Source organism: Mobula birostris, chromosome 5 (assembly GCF_030028105.1).
Source record: "Mobula birostris isolate sMobBir1 chromosome 5, sMobBir1.hap1, whole genome shotgun sequence".
NCBI lineage: Eukaryota > Metazoa > Chordata > Chondrichthyes > Myliobatiformes > Myliobatidae > Mobula > Mobula birostris.
Genome location: NC_092374.1, coordinates 75,483,190 through 75,509,006, shown reverse-complemented (window position 1 = coordinate 75,509,006; position 25,817 = coordinate 75,483,190). Strand labels below are relative to the sequence as shown.

At 43.4% G+C, this 25,817-nt stretch overlaps 1 protein-coding gene across 2 annotated transcripts in view; it reads left to right on the top strand.

The window, feature by feature from the left end:
- Positions 1–25,817, top strand: part of LOC140197774 (ADAMTS-like protein 1) — a 568,572-nt gene that overhangs the window by 388,960 nt on the left and 153,795 nt on the right. For both annotated transcript variants that reach the window (XM_072258217.1, XM_072258218.1), the window contains 3 exons: positions 10,715–10,789; positions 19,629–19,786; positions 23,548–23,659. In XM_072258217.1, coding sequence (XP_072114318.1) covers positions 10,715–10,789; positions 19,629–19,786; positions 23,548–23,659 — 345 coding nt within the window. The remainder of the gene's footprint in view (positions 1–10,714; positions 10,790–19,628; positions 19,787–23,547; positions 23,660–25,817) is intronic.

Here is a 25,817-nt window from a genome sequence, read left to right as displayed (position 1 = left end):
TGGGGTAGGGGGAAATATGATGCTATCAGGCAAGAACTTGGGATCAGATGTTCTCAGGGAAATGCACAGCAGAAATGTGGCAAATGTTCAGGGAACATTTGCATGGTGTTCTGCGTAGGTATGTTCTTTTGAGGCAGGGATAGGATGGTAGGGTAAAAGAACCATGGTGTACAAAGGATGTGGAAAGTCTAGTTAAGAAAAAAAAAGCATATGAAAGATTCAAGAAACTAGGTACTGATAGAGTTCTAGAAAATTACAAGGCTGTCAGGAAGGAACTTAAGAATGAAATTAGGAGAGCTAGAAGGGGCCATGAAAAGGCCTTGGTGAACAGGGTTAAGGAAAACCCAAGGCATTCTACAAGTATGTGAAGAGCAAGAGGATGAGTCATGTGAGACTGGGACCAATCAGGTGGGAGAGTGGAAACCTGTGCATGGAGTTGGAGGAGATAGTGGAGGTAGTTAATGAATACTTTGCTTCAGTACTTACCAGGGAAACGGACCTTGGCAATTGTGGGGATGACTTACAGCGGACTAAAAGACTCGAGTGTATAGACATTAAGAAAGAGGATGTGCAGGCACATTTGAAAAGCATTAAGTTAGATAAGTTGCCAGAACCTGGCAAGATATACCCCAGGCTACTGTGGGAAGCGAGGGAGGAGATTGCTGAGCCTCTGGTGATGATCTTTCCATTATCAATAGGGATGGGAGAAATACCAGAGGAATGGAGAGTTGCGAATATTGTTCCTTTGTTCAAAAAAGGGAGTAAAGAAAACCCAGGAAATTATAGACCAGTAAGTCTTACACACAACTTTATCTCCCCTTGAAACCAAACGACCAGTCAAATCTAGCCAGCCTCATGAACTGCCTTGAGGACATAAAGTGTTGGATAGCACAAAACTTCCTACAGCTGAATGAAGGCAAATCTGAAGTTGTCCTATATGGCCCCCCGACTCTATCAAAGTGATTACCAACAGTCTTGGTTACCTGTCCACCCTTGTCAAACCCCATGTCAAAAACCTTGGTGTGATATTTGATTCCGCCTTCAAGTTTGACAAGCAAGTTAATGCAGTAGTAAAAGCCAGTGTTTTCCAGCTTCGTACTATTGCCAAAATCAAGTTGTTTCTCTCTTTCAAAGATCTCGAGAAAGTCATCCATGCCCTTATATCCTCCTGCTTGGACTACTCCAACTCCCTGTATACTGGGATTAGTCAGTCATCTCTGTCCCGCCTGCAACTGGTCCAGGATGCCGCAGCCAGGCTCCTGACAGGTGCCCGGAAGAGGGACCATATTACTTCTATCCTGGCCTCTCTCTCCACTGGCTACCAGTGCAGTTTAGAATTGATTTTAAGGTTCTCCTGTTTGTTTATAAAGCCCTAAATGGGCTATATCGCAGACCTTCTAACCCCTTATTCTCCTTCCAGGTCCCTCAGGTCGGCTGACTTGGGTCTCCTGGCTGTCCCGCGATCTAAATTTAAGTTCAGGGGTGACTGCGCCTTTGCTGTTGTAGCCTCTAAACTGTAGAACAGCATTCCCCTCCCTATCAGATCTGCCCCCTCCATTGACTCTTTTAAGTCTAGGCTCAAAACTTACCTTTATTCACTAGTGTTTGAATCTTCCTGGTGTGGCTGACTTTTGGCTTGTGCTTAGGCTCATGTGTTGTTTATTTTGTGCCTATAAGCTGTGTGCCTTGTCATTTATATCTCCGTTTCTTGTATTTGTGATTTTAGCTACCTGTTATGGTTTGTACAGCACCTTGGTCAACATGGGTTGTTTTTAAATGTGCTTTATAAATAAATTTGACTTGACTTGGCTTGACTTCAGTGGCGGGCAAGTTGTTAGAGAAGATCCCACAAGGCAGAATGTATGAGCATTTGGAGAGACATAATCTGATTAGGGATAGTCAGCATGGCTTTGTCAAGGGCAGATTGTGCCTTACAAGCCTGATTGAATCCTTTGAGGATGTAACAAAACACATTGATGAAGCTAGAGCAGTGGATGTAGTGTATATGGATTTCTTTAAGGCAAGTTCCCCATGCCAGGCTCTTTCAGAAAGCAGGAAGGCATGGGATCCAAAGAGATTTTGCTTTGTGGATCCAGAATTGGTTTGCCCAGTGGTTTTAGATGGTTCATATTCTGCATGGAGGTCAGTGACCAGTGGTGTTCTGCAGGATCTGTTCTGTGACTACTCCTTTTTGTGATTTTGAACTGGATGAAGAAGCAGAGAGTGGGTTAGTAATTTTGCTGATGACATAAAGGTTGGAGGTGTTGTGGATAGTCTGGAGGATTGTCAGAGGTGACAGCGGGCATCAATAGGATGCAGAACTGGGCTGAGAAGTGGCAGATGGAGTTCAACCCAGATAAGTGTGAAGTGGTTCATTTCGGTAGGTCAAATTTGAAGACAGAATATAATATTACTGGTAAGACTCTTGTCAGTGTGGAGATCTTGGGGTCCATAAGACACTCAAAGCCGCTGCACAGGTTGACAGTGTGGTGTGTTGGCCTTTATCAGCCGTAGGATTGAGTTCAAGAGCTGTGAGTAATGTTACAGATATATAAGACGTTAGTTAAACCCACAACTGGAGGGCTATGTTCAGTTCTGGTCACCTCACTACAGGAAGGATGTGGATACTATAGAGAGAGTGCAGAGGAGATTTATAAGGATGTTGCCTGGATTGGGAAGCATGCCTTATAAGAATAGGTTGAGTGAACTTGGCCTTTTCTCCTTGGAACGACGGAGGATGAGAGGTGACCTGATAAAGGAGAAAAGATGATGAAAGGCACTAATTGTGTGGATAGCCAGAGGCTTTTTTCCCCAGGACTGAAATAGCTAATACAAGGGGGCATAGTTTTAAGGTGCTTGGAAGTAGGTAGAGAGGGGATATCAGCAGTAGGTTTTTCACACAAAGAGGAGGGTGCGTGGAATGCACTGCTGGCGATGGTGGTGGAGGCAGATACAATAGAGTCTTTTAAGACACTATTGAATAGGTAGGGTAAATCTAGGCAGTTTCTAGAGTAGGTTACATAGTCGGCACAACATTGTGGGCTGAAGGGCCTGTAATGTGCCGTAGATTTCTATGTTCTACAGTGTAGCACACCAACCTCAATGTACAGAGCAGGGAAATGACCACATTGTACAGGACATCACACTGACCTCACTGTACAGAACAGGAAACTGACCTCTCTACAGGGCATCGCGCTGACCTAACTGTATGGGATATCACTCGAACCTCACTGTAGGGGCAGGACACCAAGGGGGTAGGTAGTGCTGAGGAAGCAATGTGACTGCAGTAGAACTTAGACAAGTTGAAAGAATGGGCAGAAAAAATTGGCAGATGGACTACAAGCTGGGAAATGTATGATAATGCATTTTAGCAAAAGGAACAATAGTGCAGACTATTATCTAAATGGGGAGAAGGATCAAACATTACAGGTGCAGAGGGACTTAGGAGTCCTCATGCAAGACTCTCAGAAGGTTAATTTACAGGTTGAGCCTGTGATATAGAAGAAAAATGCAATGCAAGTATTTATTTAAAGAGGAATAGAATATAAAAGCAAGAAGATAATGCTGAGGCTTTATAAGACACTAATCAGGGCACACTTGGAATATTGTCAACAGTCTTGGGTCCCTTATAGTCATAGTCATACATTATTGATCCCGGGGGAAATTGGTTTTTGTTACAGTTGCACCATAAATAATAAGTAGTAATAGAACCATAAATAGTTAAATAGTAATATGTAAATTATGCCAGTAAATTATGAAATAAGTCCAGGACCAGCCTATTGGCTCAGGGTCTCTGACCCTCCAAGGAAGGAGTTGTAAAATTTGATGGCCACAGGCAGGAATGACTTCCTATGACACTCTGTGCTGCTTCTCGGTGGAATGAGTCTCTGGCTGAATGTACTCCTGTGCCCACCCAGTACATTATGTAGTGGATGGGAGACATTGACCAAGATGGCATGCAACTTAGACAGCATCCTCTTTTCAGACACCACCGTGGGAGAGTCCAGTTCCAACCCCACAACATCACTGGCCTTACGAATGAGTTTGTTGATTCTGTTGGTGTCTGCTACTCTCAGCCTGCTGCCCCAGCACACAACAGCAAACATGATAGCACTGGCCACCACAGACTCATAGAACATCCTCAGCATCATCTGGCAGATGTTAAAGGACCTCAGTCTCCTCAGGAAATAGAGACGGCGCTGACCCTTCTTGTAGACAGCCTCAGTGTTCTTTGACCAGTCCAATTTATTGTCGATTCGTATCCCCAGGGGTTTGTAATCCTCCACCATGTCTACACTGACCTACTGTCAGAAATGATGTGTTTTCTTTGGAGTGAGTCCTGAGGAGGTTCATGAGGATGATTGCAGGAATGAAGGGGTTAACATATGAGAAGCATTTGGCAGCTTTGGGCCTGTACTCACTGGAAATTAGAAGAATGGGTGGGGATCTCACTGAAACCTACTGACTGTTGATGGGACTAGATAGGGTGGGTATGGAGAAGATGTTTCCTCTGGTGGAGGTATCCAGAACTAGAGTGCACAGCCTCAAAATTCACCTTTTAAAACAGAGGTAAGGAAGAAATTTTTTTGTCAAGAGAGGAGTGAATCTGTGAAATGCTCTGCCACAGACTGAGGTGCAGGCCAAGATCATGGGTATGTTTAAGCCTTAAGTTGATCATTTCCAGATCGGTCAGGGCACCAAAGGATATGGTGAGAAAGCAGGTGTATGGGGTTGAGTGGGTTCCGGGATTAAGCATGATAGAATGGAGAACAGCTTCGATGGGCTGAATAGCCTAAGTCTGATCCGATCTTCTATGGTCTCATGGACTTATGGACACCACAGTCACTGTACGGGGCAGGACACCAGCACTGTATCGGAAATCACACTGAACTCACTGTATGGGACGTCACACTGACATCGCTGTACGGATCATCAGACTGACCTCACTGTAGTGGACATCACACTGACCTCACTCTACTAGACATCACACAGACCTCACTGTACATACATCACACTGACCTCACTGTACGGGACATCACACTGACCTCACTGTATGGGACATCACACTGACCTCACTCTGCGGGACATCACACTGAACTCACTGTATGGGTCATCTCTCTGACCTCACTGTACAGATATCACACTGAGCTCACTGTACAGGTCATGAGAATGATTCACTGTATGGGACATTACACTCTCCTCACTGTAGGGAACATCACATTGACCTCTATAAACGGACATCACACTGGCCTTACTCTGCGGGACATCACACTGAACTCATTGTATGGACATCACACTGACCTCACCCTACGGGTCGTCACACTGACCTCACTGCACAGGTCATCACACTGACTTCACTGTAGGGGACATCACACTGATGTCACTGTACAGTTCATCACACTGACCTCACTGTACGGACATCACACTGACCTCACTCTGTGGGACATCACACTGACCTCACTATACGGACATCACACTGATCTCACTGTACAGGTCATCAAAATGACTTCACTGTATGAGAGATTACACTGACCTCACTGTACGGGTCATCACACTGAACTCACTGTAGGGGACATTACATTGACCTCAGTGAACGGACATCACACTGACCTCCGTCTATGGGACAATGCACTGACCTCACTCTGCAGGACATCACACTGAACTCACTTTACTGACATCACACTGTCCTCACTGTGCAGGACATCACACTGACCTCACTGGATGGGTCATTACACCGAACTCACTCTATGGGACATCACACTGACCTCACTGTACGGCCATCACACTGAGCTCACTGTATGGGACATCAGACTGACTTCACTGAATGCGACATTACACTCTCCTCACTGTAGGGGACATCACATTGACCTCAATGAATGGACATCACACTGACCTCAGTCTATGGGACAATACACTGACCTCACTGTACGGGACATCACACTGACTTCACTGTATGGGACATCACACTGAACTCACTGTACAGTTCATCACACTGACCTCACTGTACGGACATCACACTGACCTCACTGTACAGGATATCACATTAACCTCACTGTATGGGTCATCACACTGACCTCACAGTAACGGACAACACACTGACCTCACTGTATGGACATCATACTGACCTCACTGTATGGGTCATCAGACTGACCTCACTGTACAGACATCACACTGAACTCACTGTACATACAGATCATGAGAATGATTCACTGTATGGGACATTACACTCTCCTCACTGTAGGGGACATCACATTGACCTCAATGAACAGACATCACACTGGCCTTACTTTGCGGGACATCACACTGAACTCATTGTATGGACATCACACTGACCTCACCCTACGGGTCGTCACACTGACCTCACTTTACAGTTCATCACACTGACCTCACTGTACAGACATCACACTGATCTCACTGTACAGGTCATCACACTGACTTCACTGTATGAGACATTACACTGACCTCACTGTACAGGTCATCACACTGAACTCACTGTAGGGGACATCACATTGACCTCAATGAACAGACATCACACTGACCTCAGTCTATGGGACAATACACTGATCTCACTGTTCGGGTCATCACACTGACCTCACTCTGCGGGACGTCACACTGAACTCAGTGTACGGGACATCACATTGACCTCATTGTATAGGTCATCACTCTGACCTCACTGTGTGGGTCATCACTCTGACCTTACTGTATGAGACATCACACTGACCTCACTCTGTGGGACATCACACTGACCTCACTCTATGGGTTATCAAACGGACCTCACTCTATGGGACATCACACTGACCTCACTGTACGGACATCACACTGATCTCTCTGTACAGGTCATCACACTGACCTCACTGTATGGACCTCACACAGACCTCACTCTACGGACACCTCGCTACCCTCATTGCACGGACATCACACTAACCACACTCTATGGGTTATCAAACTGACCTCACTCTGTGGGACATAACACTGACCTCACTGTAAGGACATCAGTCTGACCTCACTGTGCAGGTCATCACACTGAACTCACTGTAGGGGTCATCACACTGACCTCACTGTTGGGGCATCAGACTGACCTCACTGCACGGGACATCACACTGACTTCACTGTATGGGTCATCACTCTGAACTCACACTGTGGGACATCACACCAAGCTCACTGTACGGACATCACACTGACCTCACTGTATGGGACATCAGACTGACTTCACTGTATGAGACATTACACTGACCTCACTGCATGGGGCATTACACTCTCCTCACTGTAGGGGGCATCACATTGACCTCAATGAATGGACATCACACTGGCCTCAGTCTATGGGACAATACACTGAACGCACTGTACAGTTCATCACACTGACCTCACTGTACGGACATCATACTGACCTCACTGTACGGTCATCAGACTGACCTCACTGTGTGGGTCATCACTCTGACCTCACTGTACAGATATCACACTGAGCTCACTGTACAGGTCATGAGAATGATTCACTGTATGGGACATTACACTCTCCTCAATGTAGGGGACATCACATTGACCTCAATGAACGGACATCACACTGGCCTTACTCTGCGGGACATCACACTGAACTCATTGTATGGACATCACACTGACCTCACCCTACGGGTCGTCACACTGACCTCACTTTACAGGTCATCACACTGACTTCACTGTAGGGGACATCACACTGACGTCACTGTACAGTTCATCACACTGACCTCACTGTACAGACAGCACACTGACCTCGCTCTGTGGGAAATCACACTGACCTCACTGTACGGACATCACACTGATCTCACTGTACAGGTCATCAGAATGACTTCACTGTATGAGACATTACACTGACCTCACTGTACAGGTCATCACACTGAACTCACTGTAGGGGACATCACATTGACCTCAATGAACGGACATCACACTGACCTCCGTCTATGGGACAATGCACTGATCTCACTCTGCGGGACATCACATTGAACTCACTTTACGGATATCACACTGACCTCACTGTATGGGACATCACACTGATCTCACTGTATGGGTCATCACTCTGACCTCACTCTATTGGTCATCACACTGACCTCACTCTATGGGTTATGAAACTGACCTCACTCTATTGGTCATCACACTGACCTTACTGTACGGACATCACACTGATCTCTCTGTACAGGTCATCACACTGACCTCAGTCTATGGACCTCACACAGACCTCACTCTAAGGACAGCTCACTACCCTCATTGTACAGACATCACACTGAACACACTCTATGGGTTATCAAACTGACCTCACTCTTTGGGTCATCACACTGAACTCTCTGTACCGGACATCAGTCTGATCTCACTGTATGGGTCATCACACTGAACTTACTGCACGGAACATCACACTGACCTCACTGTACGGACATCACACTGATCTCACTCTGTGGGACATCATACTGACCTCACTCTGTGGGATATCACACTGATCTCACTCTACAGGACATCACACTGACCTCACTCTACGGGACATCACACTGACCTCACCGTACGAATATCACACTAACCTCAGTCTATGGGACCACACTGACCTCAATGTACGGGACATCACACTAACCTCAGTCTATGGGACCACACTGACCTCACTGTACGGGACATCACACTGACCTCACTTTACGAGACATCACACTAACCTCAATGTACGAACGTCACACTAACCTCAGTCTATGGGACCACACTGACCTCACTGTACGGGACATCACATTGACCTCACTATACAGGTCATCACACTAACCTCAGAAAGCCAACCTGATTTTCCAGGGCAGGACAATGAACTCACTCTAAGTGGCATATCTTTACAGATCAACACATTGGCCTTCCTGAACAGGGCAGCACACAGACCTCACTGTACGGGGCCAGACACCATCCTCACTGTATTGAACAGCACATTAATTATACTTTATCGGAGAGCACATTGACATATCGGTGTAGGAGAGCAGGCTCATATCATTCTTTGGGACAACAGATTGGCATCACTATATGGAGAACACTCAAATATATTTTGCAAGCAGAACAGATGCCTTTAAATACTAATAACATTTCAAAGTTTGAGGCAATTCAAGTTATCTTTGGCTGTAAAGCATTTTTCGTCCATGATCATTTTCTATGAATACTTACAACTCAAAAAACTTATCAGCTAATAAATGTTTACAATTTGCCAGCATTTGAAATCTTCACTAAGCTTGCTTAAAATAACATAGCAAGGGACTATCTTCTTCAAATATCATTTTTTACAAACTTGCGTAGCTCAAGTTTTCAGGAAATATGTTGATTATTTTTCATATAATTACATCAATGATAACTAACGTTGAAAATAGAGCATAGACCAGTATGATGCAGGTACAGGCTACTTAGTGCCCATTGTCTGCACTGAGCATGATACCAATCTAACTATCCTGTCTGCTTGCACATGCTCTGTACCCCTTTATTCCCTGGTTGTTCAGTGCCTGATGAAATGCCTTTTAGTAATGAAACATGACAGAACAGTTATTCAGAAATTCTGATGACTTTTTTGGTGTTTCTCTTCACAACATTGTGTAAGTTTTCTGCAGTTCATCTGATTCAGGTGTTCCCAAGTCTTGTTCGATGGGAAGTTTCAGGATACAGGTGCAGACTGTGTGCGATTTTTTTTGCCCCTCTGGCTGCTGCCTGAGTCCTTCATAGATGATATTTTGACAGGTCTCCATCAGTTAAGGATATATTCCCAAAGCCCATCTTCTTGATGCCCAGTGCTGTGCTGCTGTGATTACCTCTGGATTTTTAAAAAAATTAACAGGGTTATGGGGATCACCTCAGTAAACAGTAAGGATTTTTCTTGTCCCTGGATACAAAGCAGTTGCACGTTAGCATCACAAAATAGTAGGGTTAACTGTACTTCAGTAGTTAGCACATATTTTACCTTCATGCTGGAGTAGTGAAATGGTGTCCTATTGGAGGAGCTTCATCTTTGTTTGAATGATTGTAATTGTCTGTTTATTCCAGTGATTTTGAAATAAAACTTATGGACAATGGCACCACAAACAAAATAAAAGCTGTTTCATTAAAAAATGTTTCCTTGAAGTATTTAAATCTCTTTCATTATATTGATGCATGCAAAACTGCTTTAACCAATCAATTGTGAAAGTATTTCTTCGGGCACTTCACAAATGCCAGCATTGGAGTGTTGGAGGAAATTTTGGCCTTGTCAGATTCAAGTAATAGCATCAATTGCCGAAATGTAAACTCAGGAGTTGTATATCCCTCTGAATTTACAATTAATTCCTGAAACATTGCATCAAATTACAGTTGAATTCAGCCATGTTTCAGCTTGGTAAAAGTTTCTCCAGTTGTACACTGAAGATTGCTTTATTGTTGTATATCGTTTGAATTATTAGGCAGGCTCAATTAATTTGGAAGTCAATGTGTATTTACTCAACAGGGTCTTAAGAGATCTTACATGCTTAATAAAATATGTCTAAACAATTTGTTTTCATTCTGAGCATCATACTGAAATTGATTTCCCTCAATGAAAGATAACTGGATAACATTTATACTTAATTATACTCTTGTGCTCTGGTGTCTCTGTGTAATCTAGAAACAGATTGTATTTACAAAGATGTATTTCGGTACAATGCAGATCAGAAAATTTTAACAGATACTTTTTCAACTTAGGTGTCTAATACTTCAAATTCTTTCACAGTGGATGACACTATCATTGCTATTCCATATGGAAGTCGGCATGTCCGAATCGTACTCAAAGGCCCAGACCATCTATGTAAGTAGACTCGGACTTAATCCAACTCAAATCCTTTTCAATCTGCTGCCTTTGTCATGTTTTTGGATCTCATCCTGCATAATGTTACGGCAAACATTCAGTATAATTAGGAACATCCTTCCACCCTGTAAGCATGGATGACATTTATCAATATGTACACTTCAATCAGTATTTTCATGGCCAGATTTATTTGTTAGTAACATCTATAGATTTGGGTTGTTTATCTCTGAATGATAAGTAAATGCTTTTCTGTGATGCTCTAAATGTTGCATTTTATGCACTGAAATCAGGAGACAGGGATGTCCAAGTGAATCAGTTCCGTTTGGTTATTTTCCTCTTTTAACAAGAGCTTTTGAATTGGATGTGGTTTCTTTGAGCGGCCCTTTCAAAATTAATGGTATAAACGCTGAATTTTCCAGCTTCAGATAATCCATACTCCTTGTGCTCCTTTCTGTCTTTCTGGCTCTTCCCCTCACCCGCTCAACCATCCCCCTTCCCCAATATTCCCAGTTCCATCTGCCTGTTAAACACACACTACACCTTGTGGTCCTCTTATCCGCTCTCTCCAAACTGGTTCTATCTGGCCCTAATCCCTCCCTTGCCTGGTTCCACTAAATTTTCCTTAATTAACAGATTCCACCCTCTGTCTCTACTTTCATCCTTACTCCTCCCCACCCCCTCAGCCTGGCTCCTGGCTCCATCTCCTCCTTTACTTCTCTTTCTTTATCTGTTTCAACTTAGCATGCACCTGACACTGATCCCTGATTCCAGTCCTCTCCCTCCCCTACCTGGTTCTACCTGCCCATGATCTTTCCTCACCTGCTTCCACCTATCATCTGCCAATCCCTTCCTCACACCGCTATGATGAGAGACCTTGACAAGGATGGTTAGGACTCAAATACTGAAGTATCCGAGACAAGGACTGAGACTTGGTATAAAGCTGAAACAAGAACTGAGCACAAACAAAACGCTAGACGATACCTTTAGTTGGGCTTACAATTGATCACTGAGGCATCATTCAGGAGCTCTTTTAAATACCCAATTCTTGGCACCCAAAACATAATTGCCTATTAGCGGGACAGTCCTGAACTCTTAAAGGGGCCGTGCCTGATAGCCATACTCTGGAGAGTTAGAGTGTCTAAACCCCATAAACTGGCACGGTTGAGTTTGTCTGGTAACTGGACCCCCTCCACTAGGGCTGATGCGTGACAGCCCTAGCTGCTTGGAGAGATGGTGATAGTAGTTGTGGAAGAGAACCAGATCCAAGATGTCTTTTTCAGACACACAGCACCTTTCCTTGGGTCCAAATCTTTCCCAGTCCACGAGGAAAATCCCAAACAGTTTGTGAGTCCAAAAGTCTTCTCACTATGAAGACCTGTTCCATATCAATAAACCTGGGTAGCAGCGGGGCTGATGGTGGTGGGACTAAAGGGATGACATTTTAAATCAGAGATGTGGAAGTTAGAATTGATCTTCAAGGTGTTGGGGAGCTGCAAAGTGTAAGCCACCAGATTTACTTTCCTCAGGATTTTGGAAGGGCCAATGAACTTTGGCACAAACTGTCTAGACTCCACCCAAAGAGGTAAATCTTTAGTGGTCAATCAGACCTGTTGCCCAGGCTGCAAAGCAGATCCCTTTCTTCGCCTTTTGATTAGTCTTGGTTTTCACCTTTTGGATAGAGGCCAGCAAAATCACTCTTGCCCCAGTCCATTCCTGCTTGCAGTACTGGACGAGATCTTTGGCCGCAGGAACCCCTACCTCGGCCTCCCGTTCCAGGAAGAGAAGTGGAGGATAACCAGACTGGCTGTCGAACGGTGACATCCCCTGCGCTGACCTCCGCCCACATCAAATAGTCGCACCACTCATCAGGTCTTTCTGAGGCCAGGCATCTTAGAGTTCAATCCAAATCTTGGTTGGCCCGCTCTGTCTGGCCATTAGACTGTGGATAAAACCTAAAGGAAAGACTCGATGTTGCCCCAGTCAGCTTCCAGAATGCCCTCAGAAACGTGATGTGAACAGTGAACCACAATTTATGACAATGTCCACTGGGATCCTGAAGACCTGGTCCAGGATAGCTTCGGCCGTATCCACTGCAGATGGTAACTTATCGGGGCAATGAACTGCAAGCCGATTGACAATTTTCATGACGATGGCCTTCACCTTGGATGGCAGAATACCTGTGACAATGTCGATGGAGATGTGTGCCCCTGGTTTTTTCGGAACACGTAGGTGGTGGTGGAGCCCTTGAGGTCAGGTACGGTGCTATTTGCTCCAGGCGCACAACTGGCATGCCCGCTCGTACTGCCGAACCTCATTCATCATTCTGGGCTACCAATACCTTCTCTTGATAAACTCAAGTGTCCTGGCAATCCCTGAGTGAGTGGTCATTCTCAGTGAATATCCCAATTGGAGGACCTGAGACCACACAGAACTTAGGATGAGCAGCCAACACCGAGAACTGTTCTTAGGAAACGCCACTTGCGCTTGGGCCTTGCAAACAAGAGTGTTGATTCCCCATCAAGTTGGCACTACCACCATGGCTTAGGGCAAAATGGTGGTAGGCTGCTCCTCCCATTCGGGTTCATCAAACTGGTGGGACATGGCATTTTGTTTCTAGCTTTTTGACCCTGGTTGATAAGTCAAAGTGAAATTAAAGTGGTTAAAGAACAAAGACTACCTGGCCTGCCAAGAATTCAGTCTCCTGGCCTCCTGAATATAAGCCGAGTTCTTGTGCCATCCAAATGATAAAAAGGTTCTTTGCACCCTCAAGCCAGTGACGCCATTCCTCCAAAACCAACTTAATCGCAAGAAAATCCAGATTCTCGATGCCATAGTTTCTCTCTGCTAGAGGGAGCTACATGGAGAAGAATGCACATGTGTGCAGTTTACTCTCTAAAGGTGACTACTGCGACAACTCTGATGTCAGAGGTGATCACCTCCACAACGAAGGGAAGGTCCGAGTTAGGTGAAATCAAGATGGGAGCTGATATGAACCATTGATTGAGCTCTGCAAAAGCAGCTTCCACATCTGTAGTCTAACCAAAAGGGCCCATGGATTTCTTTGTTAGCGCTGTCAGAGGAACTGCCACCAAGCTGAAGTTTCTGTAGAACTTCTGGTAAAAGTTAGCAAACCCCCTAGGAATCGTTGGATTTGTTTGATACTGGATGGTTGTGGCCAGTCTCTGACTGTCTGGATCTTGGTAGGGTCCAACTTGAGAGTGCCATTGGAGATGATGAAACCCAAAAAGGAAATGGTCCACATATGAAATTTCGACTTCTCCAGCTTGACATAAATTCCACGGTCTAGAAGACTCTTTAAAATGTCGTTGACATGAGCAATGTGCTCCTCCATGGACATCAAGAAGATTAGGATATCGTCCACGGCATATTTATGGAGAGTATGGCAGAGCACGTTGTTTATAAAGGTCTGAAGAACTGTTGGAATATTCACAAGGCCAAAGGGCATAACTAGGTATTCATAGTCCCTGCCGGTGTATTGAATGCAGTTTGTCACTCATCATCCTCCCTTATGCGGACCAGATTATACACTGTCCTCAAGTCCAGCTTCAGGAATATTCTTGCCCTTGGAGAATCTCAAAAGCCATATTCATGAGTGGAAGGGGGTAATGATTCTTAGCCATTATGCGATTTATTCCCTTATCATCAATGCATAACCGTACGTTCACATCTTTCTTTTGTATGAAGAAAAAGCCTGTGCCAGCTGGTAAGGTGGAGGGCTGAATGAAGCCCATGACAAGAGCCTCCTTTGTATACTCTTCCATTGCACTCTCTCTGGATGAGACCACGTATAATCAACCCACGGAGAACTACAACCAGGCAGCAGGTCTATAGTATAGTCCATAAGACCATAAGACATAGGAGCAGAATTTAACGCATCGAGCCTGCTCCACCATTCAAACATGGCTGTTCCTTTTTTCCCTCCTCAGCACCATTCCCCAGCCTTCTCCCGTAACCTTTGATGCTGTGGCCAATCAAGAAACTATCAATCTCTGCCTTAAATCCTCCCAATGACCTGGCCTCCACAGCTGCCAGTGGTAACAATTTCCACAAATTCACCACCCTCTGGCTAAAGAAATTTCTCCACATCTCTGCTTTAAATGGACGCCCCTCTATCCTGAGGCTGTGCCCTCTTGTTCTATACAACTACACGATGGGAAGCATTCTTTCCACATCTACTATGTCTACGCCTTTCAAGATTTGAAAGGTTTCAATGAGACACCCCCCTCATCTTTCTAGATTCCAGCGAGTACAGGCCCAGAGCCATCAAATGTTCCTCATACGATAACCCTTTCATTCCTGGATCATCCTTGTGAACCTCCTCCGAAACTTCTCCAATGCTGGCACATCTTTTCTCAGATAAGGAGCCCAAAACTGTTCACAATACTCAAGGTGAGGCCTCACCAGTGCCTTTTAAAGCCTCAGCATCACATCCCTGATTTTGTATTCTAGACCTCTTGAACTCTATGCTAACATTGCATTTGCCTTCCTCACCGTCGACTCAACCTGCAAGTTAACCTTCAGGGAGTTCTGCACAAGGAATCCCAAGTCCCTTTGCAGCTCAGATTTTTGGATTTTCTCCTTGTTTAGAGAATAGTCTGCACATTTATTTCTTCTACCAAAGTGCATGACCATGCATTTTCCAACATTGTATTTCATTTGCGTTTTCTTGCCGATTCTCTGTCTAGATTCTGTCTAAGTCCTTCTGCAGCCTACCTGTTTCTTCAACACTACCTGCCACTTGACCAGTCCTTGTATCATCTGCAACCCTGGCAACAAAGTCACCTATTCTATCATCTAAATCATTGACAAACAGCATAAAAAGAAGCGGTTCCAACATTTTCCCCTGTTGAACACCAGTAGTCACTGGAAGCCAACCAGAAAAGGATCTTTTTATTCCCGCTCCCTGCCTCCTACCAATCAGCCAGTGCTCCAACCATGCTAGAGATTTTCCTGTATTACCATGGGCTCGTAAGTTGGAAAGCAGCCTCATGTGTGGCACCTTGTTAAAGGCCTTCTGAAAATACAAATATACAACATCCACTGCATCCCTTTATCTATCCTACTTGTGATCTCCTCAGAGAATTCCAACATGTTTGTCAGGCAAGACGTTCCCTTAAGAAAACCATGCTGACTTGGTCCTATCTTGTACTGTGTCACCAAATACTCAATAACCTTATCCTTAACAGTTGACTCCATCTTCCCAATCACTGAGGTCAGGCTAACTGGTCTATAATTTCCTTTGTGCTGCCTCCCTCCTTTCTTAAAGAGTGGAGTGACATTTGCAATTTTCCAGTCCTCCGGAATCACGCCAGAGTCCAATGATCCTTGAAGGATCATTACTAATGCCTCCTCAATCTCTATTGTGACCTCTTTCAGAACCCTAGGGTGCAGTTCATCTCGTCCGGGTGACTTATGTACCTTTAGGTCTTTCAGATTTTTGAGCACCTTCTCCCTTGTAATAGTAACAGCACTCACTCCTCTTCCTTCACACCCTTCAGCATCTGGCACACTGCTAGTGTCTTCCACAGTGAAGAATGTTGCAAAATACTCATTTAGTTCATCTGCCATGTCCTTGTCTCCTGTTATTATTTCTTTGGCCTCATTTTCTCGCTGCCCTATATCTACTCTCATTTCTCTTTTATTTTTTATATACTTGAAAAAGCTTTATCTATCCACCTTGACATGGCTTTCTAGCTTGCTTTCATATTTCAATTATTCCTTCCTAATGATTCTTTTAGTTGCTTTCTGTAGGTTTTTAAAAACTTTCCAATCTTCTTTCTTCCCGCTAATTTTTGCTTTGCTGTATGCCCTCCCTTTTACTTTTACATTAGCTTTGACTTCCTCTGTCAGCCATGTTTGTACCATTTTGCTATTTGAGTATTTCTTTGTTTCTCTGCTGTCATCCATGCCAGCATCTCCTTCCAGTTTACTTTGGCCAACTCCTCTCTCATAACACTGTAATTCCCTTTACTCCACGGAAATATTGCTGTGTCAGACTTTACTTTCTCTCTATCAAATTTTGAGTTGAACTCAATCTGTGATCACTGCCTCCTCAGGGTTTCTTTACCTTAAGCTCCCTAATCACTTCCAGTTCATTACACAACACCCAATCCAGTATAGTAGGCTCAATGACAAACTCTTCTAAAAAGCTATTTCAGAGGCATTCAACAAATTCACTCTCTTGGGACCCATTTCCAAACTGATTTTCCCAACCAACCCACATGTTAAAATTTCCTATGACTATCGCAAGATTGCCCTTTTGACACACCTTTTCTATTTCCCATTGTAACCTGTAGTCCACATCCCAGCAACAGTTTGGAGGCCTGCATATAACTGCCATCAGGGTCTTTTACCCTTGCAGTTTCTTAACTCAACCCACAAGGATACACCATCTTCTGATCCTATGTCACACCTTTCTAATAATTTGATGACATTCTTTACCAGTAGAGCCACACCCCCCCCCCCCCCCGCCAACCTACCTTCCTATCCCTCCGATACAACATGTAACTTTGGATATTCATCTCCCAACTGCAACCATCCTTCAGCCACGATTCAGTGATGGATGAAATTCATACCTGACAATCTGAAAAAGTGTAACAATATCATCCATCTTATTTCTTATGCTCCGTGCATTGAGATATAACACTTTGGGTACTGCATTTGCTACCGTTTTTGATTCTCCATCACTAATACACTGATACTCACCCTGCTGGCTACAATTTTATCTTATCATCTGTCCGCCCTTCCTGACAGTCTGCCTGCACATTATATTAGCTTTTATACCATCCACCCTATCCTGAGTTCCCTTACTCCATTTCCCATTCCCTGCCAAATTAGTTTAAATCCTTCTCTACAGCTCCAACAAACCTACCTGTGAGAGTACTAGTCCCCTTCTGGTTCAGGTGCAGTCCATCCCTTTTGTACATGTCATCAGGCAGTCCAAGGCTCAGCTCGCTCCGGCAGGGTGTTGGAAACCTTCCTCATGGCAGCCATGAATTCCTCCAAATCCAAGCAAATCTCTGACCTTCATTCCCAATGAGCAGTGGCCCAGGCCAGGGCTTGTCCTGTCAGAAGAGAGATAATGAAAGCCACCTTTCTGCGCTCCCAATGAACTGGGATGACTGGAGTTTGAATACTAATGAGCATTGGGTGAGGAAGCCGTGGCAAGAACCCAGATCACCATCAAAGAGGTTGGAAGATGTACTGACTCAGTAGAGCAACCTACTGCCTCACGTGAGTGACTCTGGCTTCCTTCTTGCAAAACTTGACACACGACGGCCTGGAGGTCATATATTTCCAAGCTCTGTCTGGAAAGGCACTCACTGTTGATTGGAAAAGACTCTTATACCCTGCAGAGTCCATATTGGCTCGATTGTACTGTGACGTGAGGCCTTAACAAGGATGGGTAGGACCGAAATGCTGGAGTATCCGGGGCAAGGATTGAGACATTGTATAAAGCTGGAAGTAGAAATGAGCACAAAGAAAATGCTAGATGAAATCCTTAGTTGGGCTTATGATTGAGCACTGAAACTCCATTCAGGTGCTCTGTAAGTACTGAATACTTGGCACCCAAAACCTGATCGTCAATTAATGTGACAGTCCTGAACCGTTAAAGGGGTTGTGCCAGCTATCCATACTCTGGAGAGTTGGAGCGTCTAAACCCTGGAAGCTGATGCTGTTGGGTGCGTTTCATAACAATCTCAATATACTGGCTATCTCCCCTTTACCCACTCAGCCCTGATGCAGTGTCTTGACCCAATTCCTTGTCCTCCACAGATGCTGCCTGACCTGCAGAGTTCCTCCCGCAGTTTGTTTTCCATTGCTCCATGTTCCAACGTCTACAGTCTCTATCCACCTCCTTTCAAATTGGAATGTAGGTTTGGGTCCCAGTCATGTGCAGTCTTCTTTCCCATTTAGGAGATGCTAAAGACAAGAAGGCATAGGTTTCAGATCAAAGATGAGAAATTTAAAAGGGACATCAGGGCAGGTGTTTCTTGCAGCAGTTGGTGCATATTCAGAATGAGTGGCCAGAAGTAGTGGTTAAAGGCAGGCACATTAGTAACATTTAACAGATACTCAGATAAGTTCATGGATGGGAGAAGTTTAGAGGACTATGGGCCAAGTGCAGGCAGAGGGGTATAGCTCACTGTGCACCACAGGATGGCATGGGCCAGCTGGGCCAAAGGCCTGTTTCCATGCTGTAATGACTGTCCGTTTAGTGTTTTCAATATATTGCTGTGTCTGATGCTGCTTTCTTCCATCAAAATCCCATTTATAAAGGCCAGCATATACTGTATTTCCCATCGCAATTGCCTTTGAGAAGGCTGAGGTCAGCCACCATCTTTATCTATAGCAGTCCATCTGGTGAAGATGCTCCCTCTACACAGATTTGGAGACAAAGGTTCAAGATTTGGTCCTATCATCTATGTATTTAGGTTGGAGGATGAGGGACCACTTTAAGGAATTAGTTCTTTAACAAGTGTATCTCCTGAATCTGGTTTCAAGTGCTGACAGTCTCATTGAAGCAAACTGTTCATGGGCACACACTAAGCAGTGAAGTTTAGTGAATGGTACTCTTGCACGCATTGAACAACTTTGATCCTCCCTAGCCATTACATGCTATCCCCATGCGTTGGACACATGTAGGTCCCACAAGATTTGCAGACCACTCAGCTACTACACATTTAGATTTCACAGTCAATTTCCCAAATAAAGTCTCTTCCCTTGTGCATATAAATGTTGCACTGTGAGATAGAATTTCCAGTTCAATGTGTCTAAAATCTGTTCTGAATTACTTTCTTTAAATAATTTTTCCAAGATTTGGAAACAAAGACTCTTTTGGGCCAGAAAGGAGAGAGCAACCTCAGTGCACCCGGATCCTTCAGCAGTGTAAACACCAGCTTCGATTTCCAGAAACTTCCTGAGAAGGAGATTCTGAGAGCAAAAGGACCACTCGGAGCAGATTTCACTGTGAAGGTAAGTCATCATCTTAAATTATTCAATTCTACTTCCATTAATAACAAGTATAATTTTACATGCTTCAATCTAACATTTTGAATGAGTGAAGATCTGCTGGCTCCCCTGAATTCAAATGTTTCATTAGTTCAGGACTGAAATTATTGATATAAAATTTGGAAATTTCCCAGTGCATTAATTTATTTTGCTTAATTCCAGCAGGTTTCTTAAGTAAAATATGAGTGTCTTTTCCAGGGGGTTTTAAATTAGCATTCTTTTGAAATTCATTGTGAGTTCCAGTTGGAATGAATACTAATAAATGCAGGATAATGAAGACCTGTCATCAATGCCCTCTTCAAAGCTAGAAATCCACCTAAGGGAATCAGACAGAAAGTATAGGCAAATTACATGCTAGCTCTCTAGGATCACTGTTATATCATGTTCTGTAGCTTTGAGCTAAATCATCAGCTCAACCACCAAGCTGTTTGTTAGCATTAATAGACAACAAGATCTTGCTTTCCCTCCCCTTCTGTCACAACAACAGTGGTGAGTTCCGCCTCGGTCCTGGGTTCTTTTACAGTTAACTCCTGCCAGTCATAAGAATGGTGTTGGGGTGCAGCACGAAAGGAGCCCATTCAGTACTGACTCAGCAGCGCGGATTTGGAACTGTCCCAGCTACTGAAATGATTCCTGAAAATAACAAGAGGAAAAGGCTTTACTCACAACCTATAAGGGCATAAATCATTGCTAGGACTTTTCTGCCGTGCCAAGAAATCAGGTCTATGCTGTAGAATGGTCACTACTCTTGGACAAATGATGCTAGAATATCCTGCTCCCATCTTTTTACAATCACCTGTAATCTCAGCTGGAAAAATTACACAATAGAAACTTGTCCTCATGGGGTAGTGAAAATGGTATCATCCAGCCATGAAAATGATCAAAACGAGCAAAAATCAGCCATATCCGTACCCCCCCCATAGCACCAAGCATTTTGGATTTTCATTAATGCTGGAAGAAGTGGTCCAGTGAGGAATCCCCCACACTGATGTCAACAATTGCCCATTGCCCATTTTTTATTCTTCCAACATGACTTTCAACATTGCTGTCCCAAACAAGATGTTTGTTCACTCACAGGAGACTCAGCTTTTACTAAAGCTGCTCCCACTGCAGCGGAGCCACATTCACACTGAACTCTATCAGGCTGCCCTATGGCACTCTGGGGTTAACTGCTCATACTAAACTACTTGCTTTACTTACACCTCCGAATGCTTTTCAGAATCAAAGCAGACTTCCTCTGGAATTCATCAGGACTGACCATTCCTCTTCTGACTAACAAGAAAATGGAAAAGTGGTCTCAGAGGCACAAGGGCTTCATCCATGTCTTCATCCACTCAGAATTTATGGCATTATTTAGATTTCCTGTTGGAGCAGTACATATCTACACTTACAGGGGCTGACCTTTCTAAGATCTGTGCCTTTCTGCAACCTCATCCACAGGAGTGGACTGCTTTCACAGTCTACATATTCTTACAGTTCACTCTCAGTGTCCTGGACTCAGGACCATACTGACTTGTTGGTGCTGGTTTCTGCCACATCTCCCAGCTTACCGTTCACTGGTGCACGAGATAGGTCACTTCAGTGGAGGTAGTGGAGGTATAATTTGTCCATCTGTGCTGATCACCCCATCCTTGATGAAGCTGTTCCACCTTGAACACGATCTGATATGAGTCAACATGATGCTTTCAGATCAGGTCATGCATAGCACATACGTCCGCCGCACTGCTCAGGTGTGTTTCTGGGGTACAGGGGCTAGCAACCCTTGTGCCTGTTTTTTGTTCTATCATCGAGCAGCAGTGAACCATCTGATTGGCCTATCAGAGTTCTCTTTGGGAACTAGTTGACTTGATCAGCATTTCTGATCTAGCTATTGTTCACGATTGCACTTAATATATAAAAAAAAGTCTCCTTCAACCCAGAGGATGAGGCAGAGTGGGAAATAGGCTTTGCTGGCATTGTAAAGTGCAGTAACTCACAGACATGGAATTGCTGGATACGATGTGCAAACAGAGATTTCCTGATCAATCTTCAGATTGACAGGAGAATTAAGCAGAAGCCCTCCATGGTGTCCATGGCTCCCTGACACTAAATCATCTGTTCTCCAGCCTCTCTAAGGCCCTTTCAGTGAATCTTGGATCATGCTCCCTTCCTTCTCCTACAGCTGTAGCCAATCTTCACACAGCACCTCTCTGTGCAAGGCACACCAGTGCTACATGTACCTCTCTCCCTCTCTGGGTACCGAAACTGATAGATGCAAGGTAATGTACTAACAACTGCTTGACTCGGCATGCGCTAAGCTAGGGAAATGGTTTTGGTATGCCCTTAAATACAAAGGTGATTAACTATAATCATATTCCAGCACATTTGAAAACAAAATCAGTGCACCGTGGAACACTATCAAAAGGTAGAAGAGGAACTTGTAAGCAGGCTCGCATCCCTAAAGAGTATACCACACAGTATCACTCCATTTTTTGGGGGGGGGGCAGCTGCAATGATCCAGTTGGGACATTCTGCTTTGTGTGCATTTCTCTGTCTGTTTGCATGGGAGGTAGTGGGTTGATGGAAAGTATCGTGCTCACAATGAGTTTGAGTACTGAAGTACCAATGGTGAACGTGAACTGCAGATACTGTAATTCAAAAGTGGAATTATTAGCAGCTGTATGCAATAAGGCATCAGGGATGTGACAGCTACATGTGTTCAATTTCTTTAACTAGATTATGAGGAAGGTCTTAGGGAGGTGATTTCCATGATCGAAAGAAGTTCTTTCAGTTACACTCCATGGAAATTGAACACATCATCGGCTTTCCGAAACTGCATGTGTGATCCTGGAAATCATTCCAAACCCTCTGCCACTCAAGAAAATGTAACTAGTGTACAACTGAGGGAATCGGATAAGATCAATATTTCAACCATTATCTGAACCCAAAATTGACTTAACCATATAATCATATAACAATTACAGCACGGAAACAGGCCATCTCGGCCCTTCTAGTCCGTGCCGAGTTCTTACTCTCACCTAGTCCCACCGACCTGCACTCAGCCCATAACCCTCCATTCCTTTCCTGTCCATATATTTATTCAATTTAACTTTAAACAACATCAAACCTGCCTCAACCACTTCTGCCGGAAACTCATTCCACACAGCTACCACTCTCTGAGTAAAGAAGTTCCCCCTCGTGTTACCCCTAAACTTTTGCCCTTTAACTCTCAACTCATGTCCTCTTGTTTGAATCTCCCCCACTCTCAATGGAAAAAGCCTATCCACGTCAACTCTATCTATCCCCCTCATTATTTTAAATACCTCTATCAAGTCCCCCCTCAACCTTCTACGTTCCAAAGAATAAAGACCTAACTTGTTCAACCTTTCTCTGTAACTTAGGAGATGAGTTCCAGCCTTTCAAGACAGATTGTTCTTACTTAGAGTTACATTTACTTCTGCTTTAACCCATGCTTTATAATTTTATCATGACTTCCAGGTAACACCATTTAGTGATATTATTGGCTGTTACACTACACTACTGGTCTGCTGCCATGCTATATTAAATGATAAAAAATAAACAATGGGGGAGAGAAAGAAATAATTTTATTAACAAAGGGTCATGTGAGTTTAACACAGTTCAATAGTTAGTGCTGTAATTAGATCTGGTAACTGAGGAGATGAGGTGAACATTTTTTCAGAAGTATACATATTTAAGATAATTACCTTATTGTTGGTCTTTTTCAGATACAATACATGGGTACAGGAGAAAGTGTGGTCCAATTTTTCTTCTACCAGCCAATCATACATCAATGGAGGGAGACTGATTTCTTTCCATGCTCTGCGACTTGTGGTGGAGGTACAATTTCTACAACTGTTTGGTCTCAGTCAAAACAGTTTTTACATCAATGGTGTCACCGCTTTTATTGAGCCATTATCTCATCTCTTGAGCACTATTGGTGCCACTACGTCATCCTTGATGAAGCAAGTTGAGGTCCCCCTGTCAGAATCAGAATCAGAATCAGGTTTATTATCACTGGTATGTGTCATGAAATTTGTTAACTTAGCAGCAGCAGTTCAATGCAATACATGGTAATATGGAAATAAATAAATAAATAGCAGTAAATATATTTATATATTTTATCCATATATAACAGATAAAAATAGTGCAAAATAAACAGAAATAATATATATTTTTAAAGAAGTGAGGTTGTGTTCATGAGTTCAATGTCCATTTAGGAATCGTATGGCAGAGGGAAAGAAGCTGTTTCTGAATTACTGAATGTGTGTCTTCAGGCTTCTGAAGCTCCTTCCTGATGGTAACAATGAGAAGAGGGCATACCCTGGTGATGGTGGTCCTTAATAATAGACGTCACCTTCCTGAGGCACCGCTCCTTGAAGATGTCTTGGATACTACAGAGTCTCGTACCCAACTTTCTGTAGCTTCTTTTGTTTCTGTGCAATAGCACCGCACCCCCCCCCCCCCACTCCATACCAGAGAGTGATGCAGCCTGTCAGAATGCTCTCCATGGTACAGCTATGGAAATTGTCCAGTGTTTTAGGTAACAAACTAAATCCCTTCAAACTTCTAATGAAATATAGCTGCTGTCCTGCCTTCTTTATAGCTGTGTTGATATGCCGGGTTAGATCCTCAGAGATCAGAATACATACTGTGCTCTTGTTATTTAAAGTTCATCTTCCAGATGTTGCTCAACATGGAAGAGCACAGATTCAGCAGTTGAAGGTGGTTATACGTAGTAATCAAGGAATGCATCAAATATTCCAAGTGAAGTACCAACCCATGAAGAAAAATCAGGAAAAATAGTTTTGATTTTACTTCTTTGACTCACGTTAGAATGGATGTTTATAATTTTGAGTAAGTTAAAGATAGGAAAAGCCTGCATAAAACAGAGATTACTGGAAGTGAAAGGCCCACAGCCACCTCTGTGCAGCATTTTATTGATTTCATGCACTGGGTAGCCCGGTGGGAGCTGTGAGTCTGCATTTTCAATTTTTAACATTTCAAATTTAAGTGCCTTATATTTGAGATCCACTGCATCAGGATAAGCAAAAAGTCAAATTAGATTAGTTTCCACACTGGATAAATGACTAGACAAACAGCCTGAGCTCTGGATTATTGATACAGAAACATGTGTTTGTATCCCAACATAATGCTGGGGGATTTAAATTCAACTATCTGCATTTTTTTTACATCTGAGAATTGAAGCAAATATCTAGTCTTAGTTATGGAGATATTGTTTTTTTAAAAAATCTTATCTGGTTCACTGACTTGCATGGGATAAAACTAACTCAACCTGTTTTTCTGTGACCAGACCCTTACAGGAAATTGATTCTTTACCGTCTCCTCAATTCAGGAGCAATTAAGAGTGACCAATAAATGCTGCCTTAGCCAATAATATCCACATCCCGTGAATGAATAAAAGGGAAAGTCATATTATGTTCTGTAATATTAGAAAAAGACTGAAATTTCTACAGGCAGAATCTTGTGCAAATTTCTTTATTTGACAGAATAAGTGCCTTATATTTGAGATCCACATTTGAGACAGAATTGAACGGATTTTTTTTTATTTTAAGGGCAATCTTCCTATGTACAGATGAATAGTGAAGAATACCTTTTGAAGTATATTTTCCATTTTAATTTAATTTTACTTTTTGGCAAATTAGAAGGTTTTTTTAAGTCAAGTAATGTAAAAGAATACTTCATCAAGGGGATTTCCAAATATTAAATGTGGAGGAGCTGGGCTATTTATTTAACTGCAGAATTTATTGCTGAGTATTCTCTGTACTGATCCAATGATGAGGACATCAGAACAGTTGTCAAAATCATGGATGTTACTTTTCTATCACTTGTTTGAAATTTGTTGGGATTGGAAAGACTTTCTGAGCTTCCAAGCTAAGTAGTACTCTTGCATTTTCCATGATGGTTGTACTTCAGTACAACAGTTCATATTTGTACAGCATTCTGAGCGTAGGTCCTGGGGAGCGTAACTGGAGCA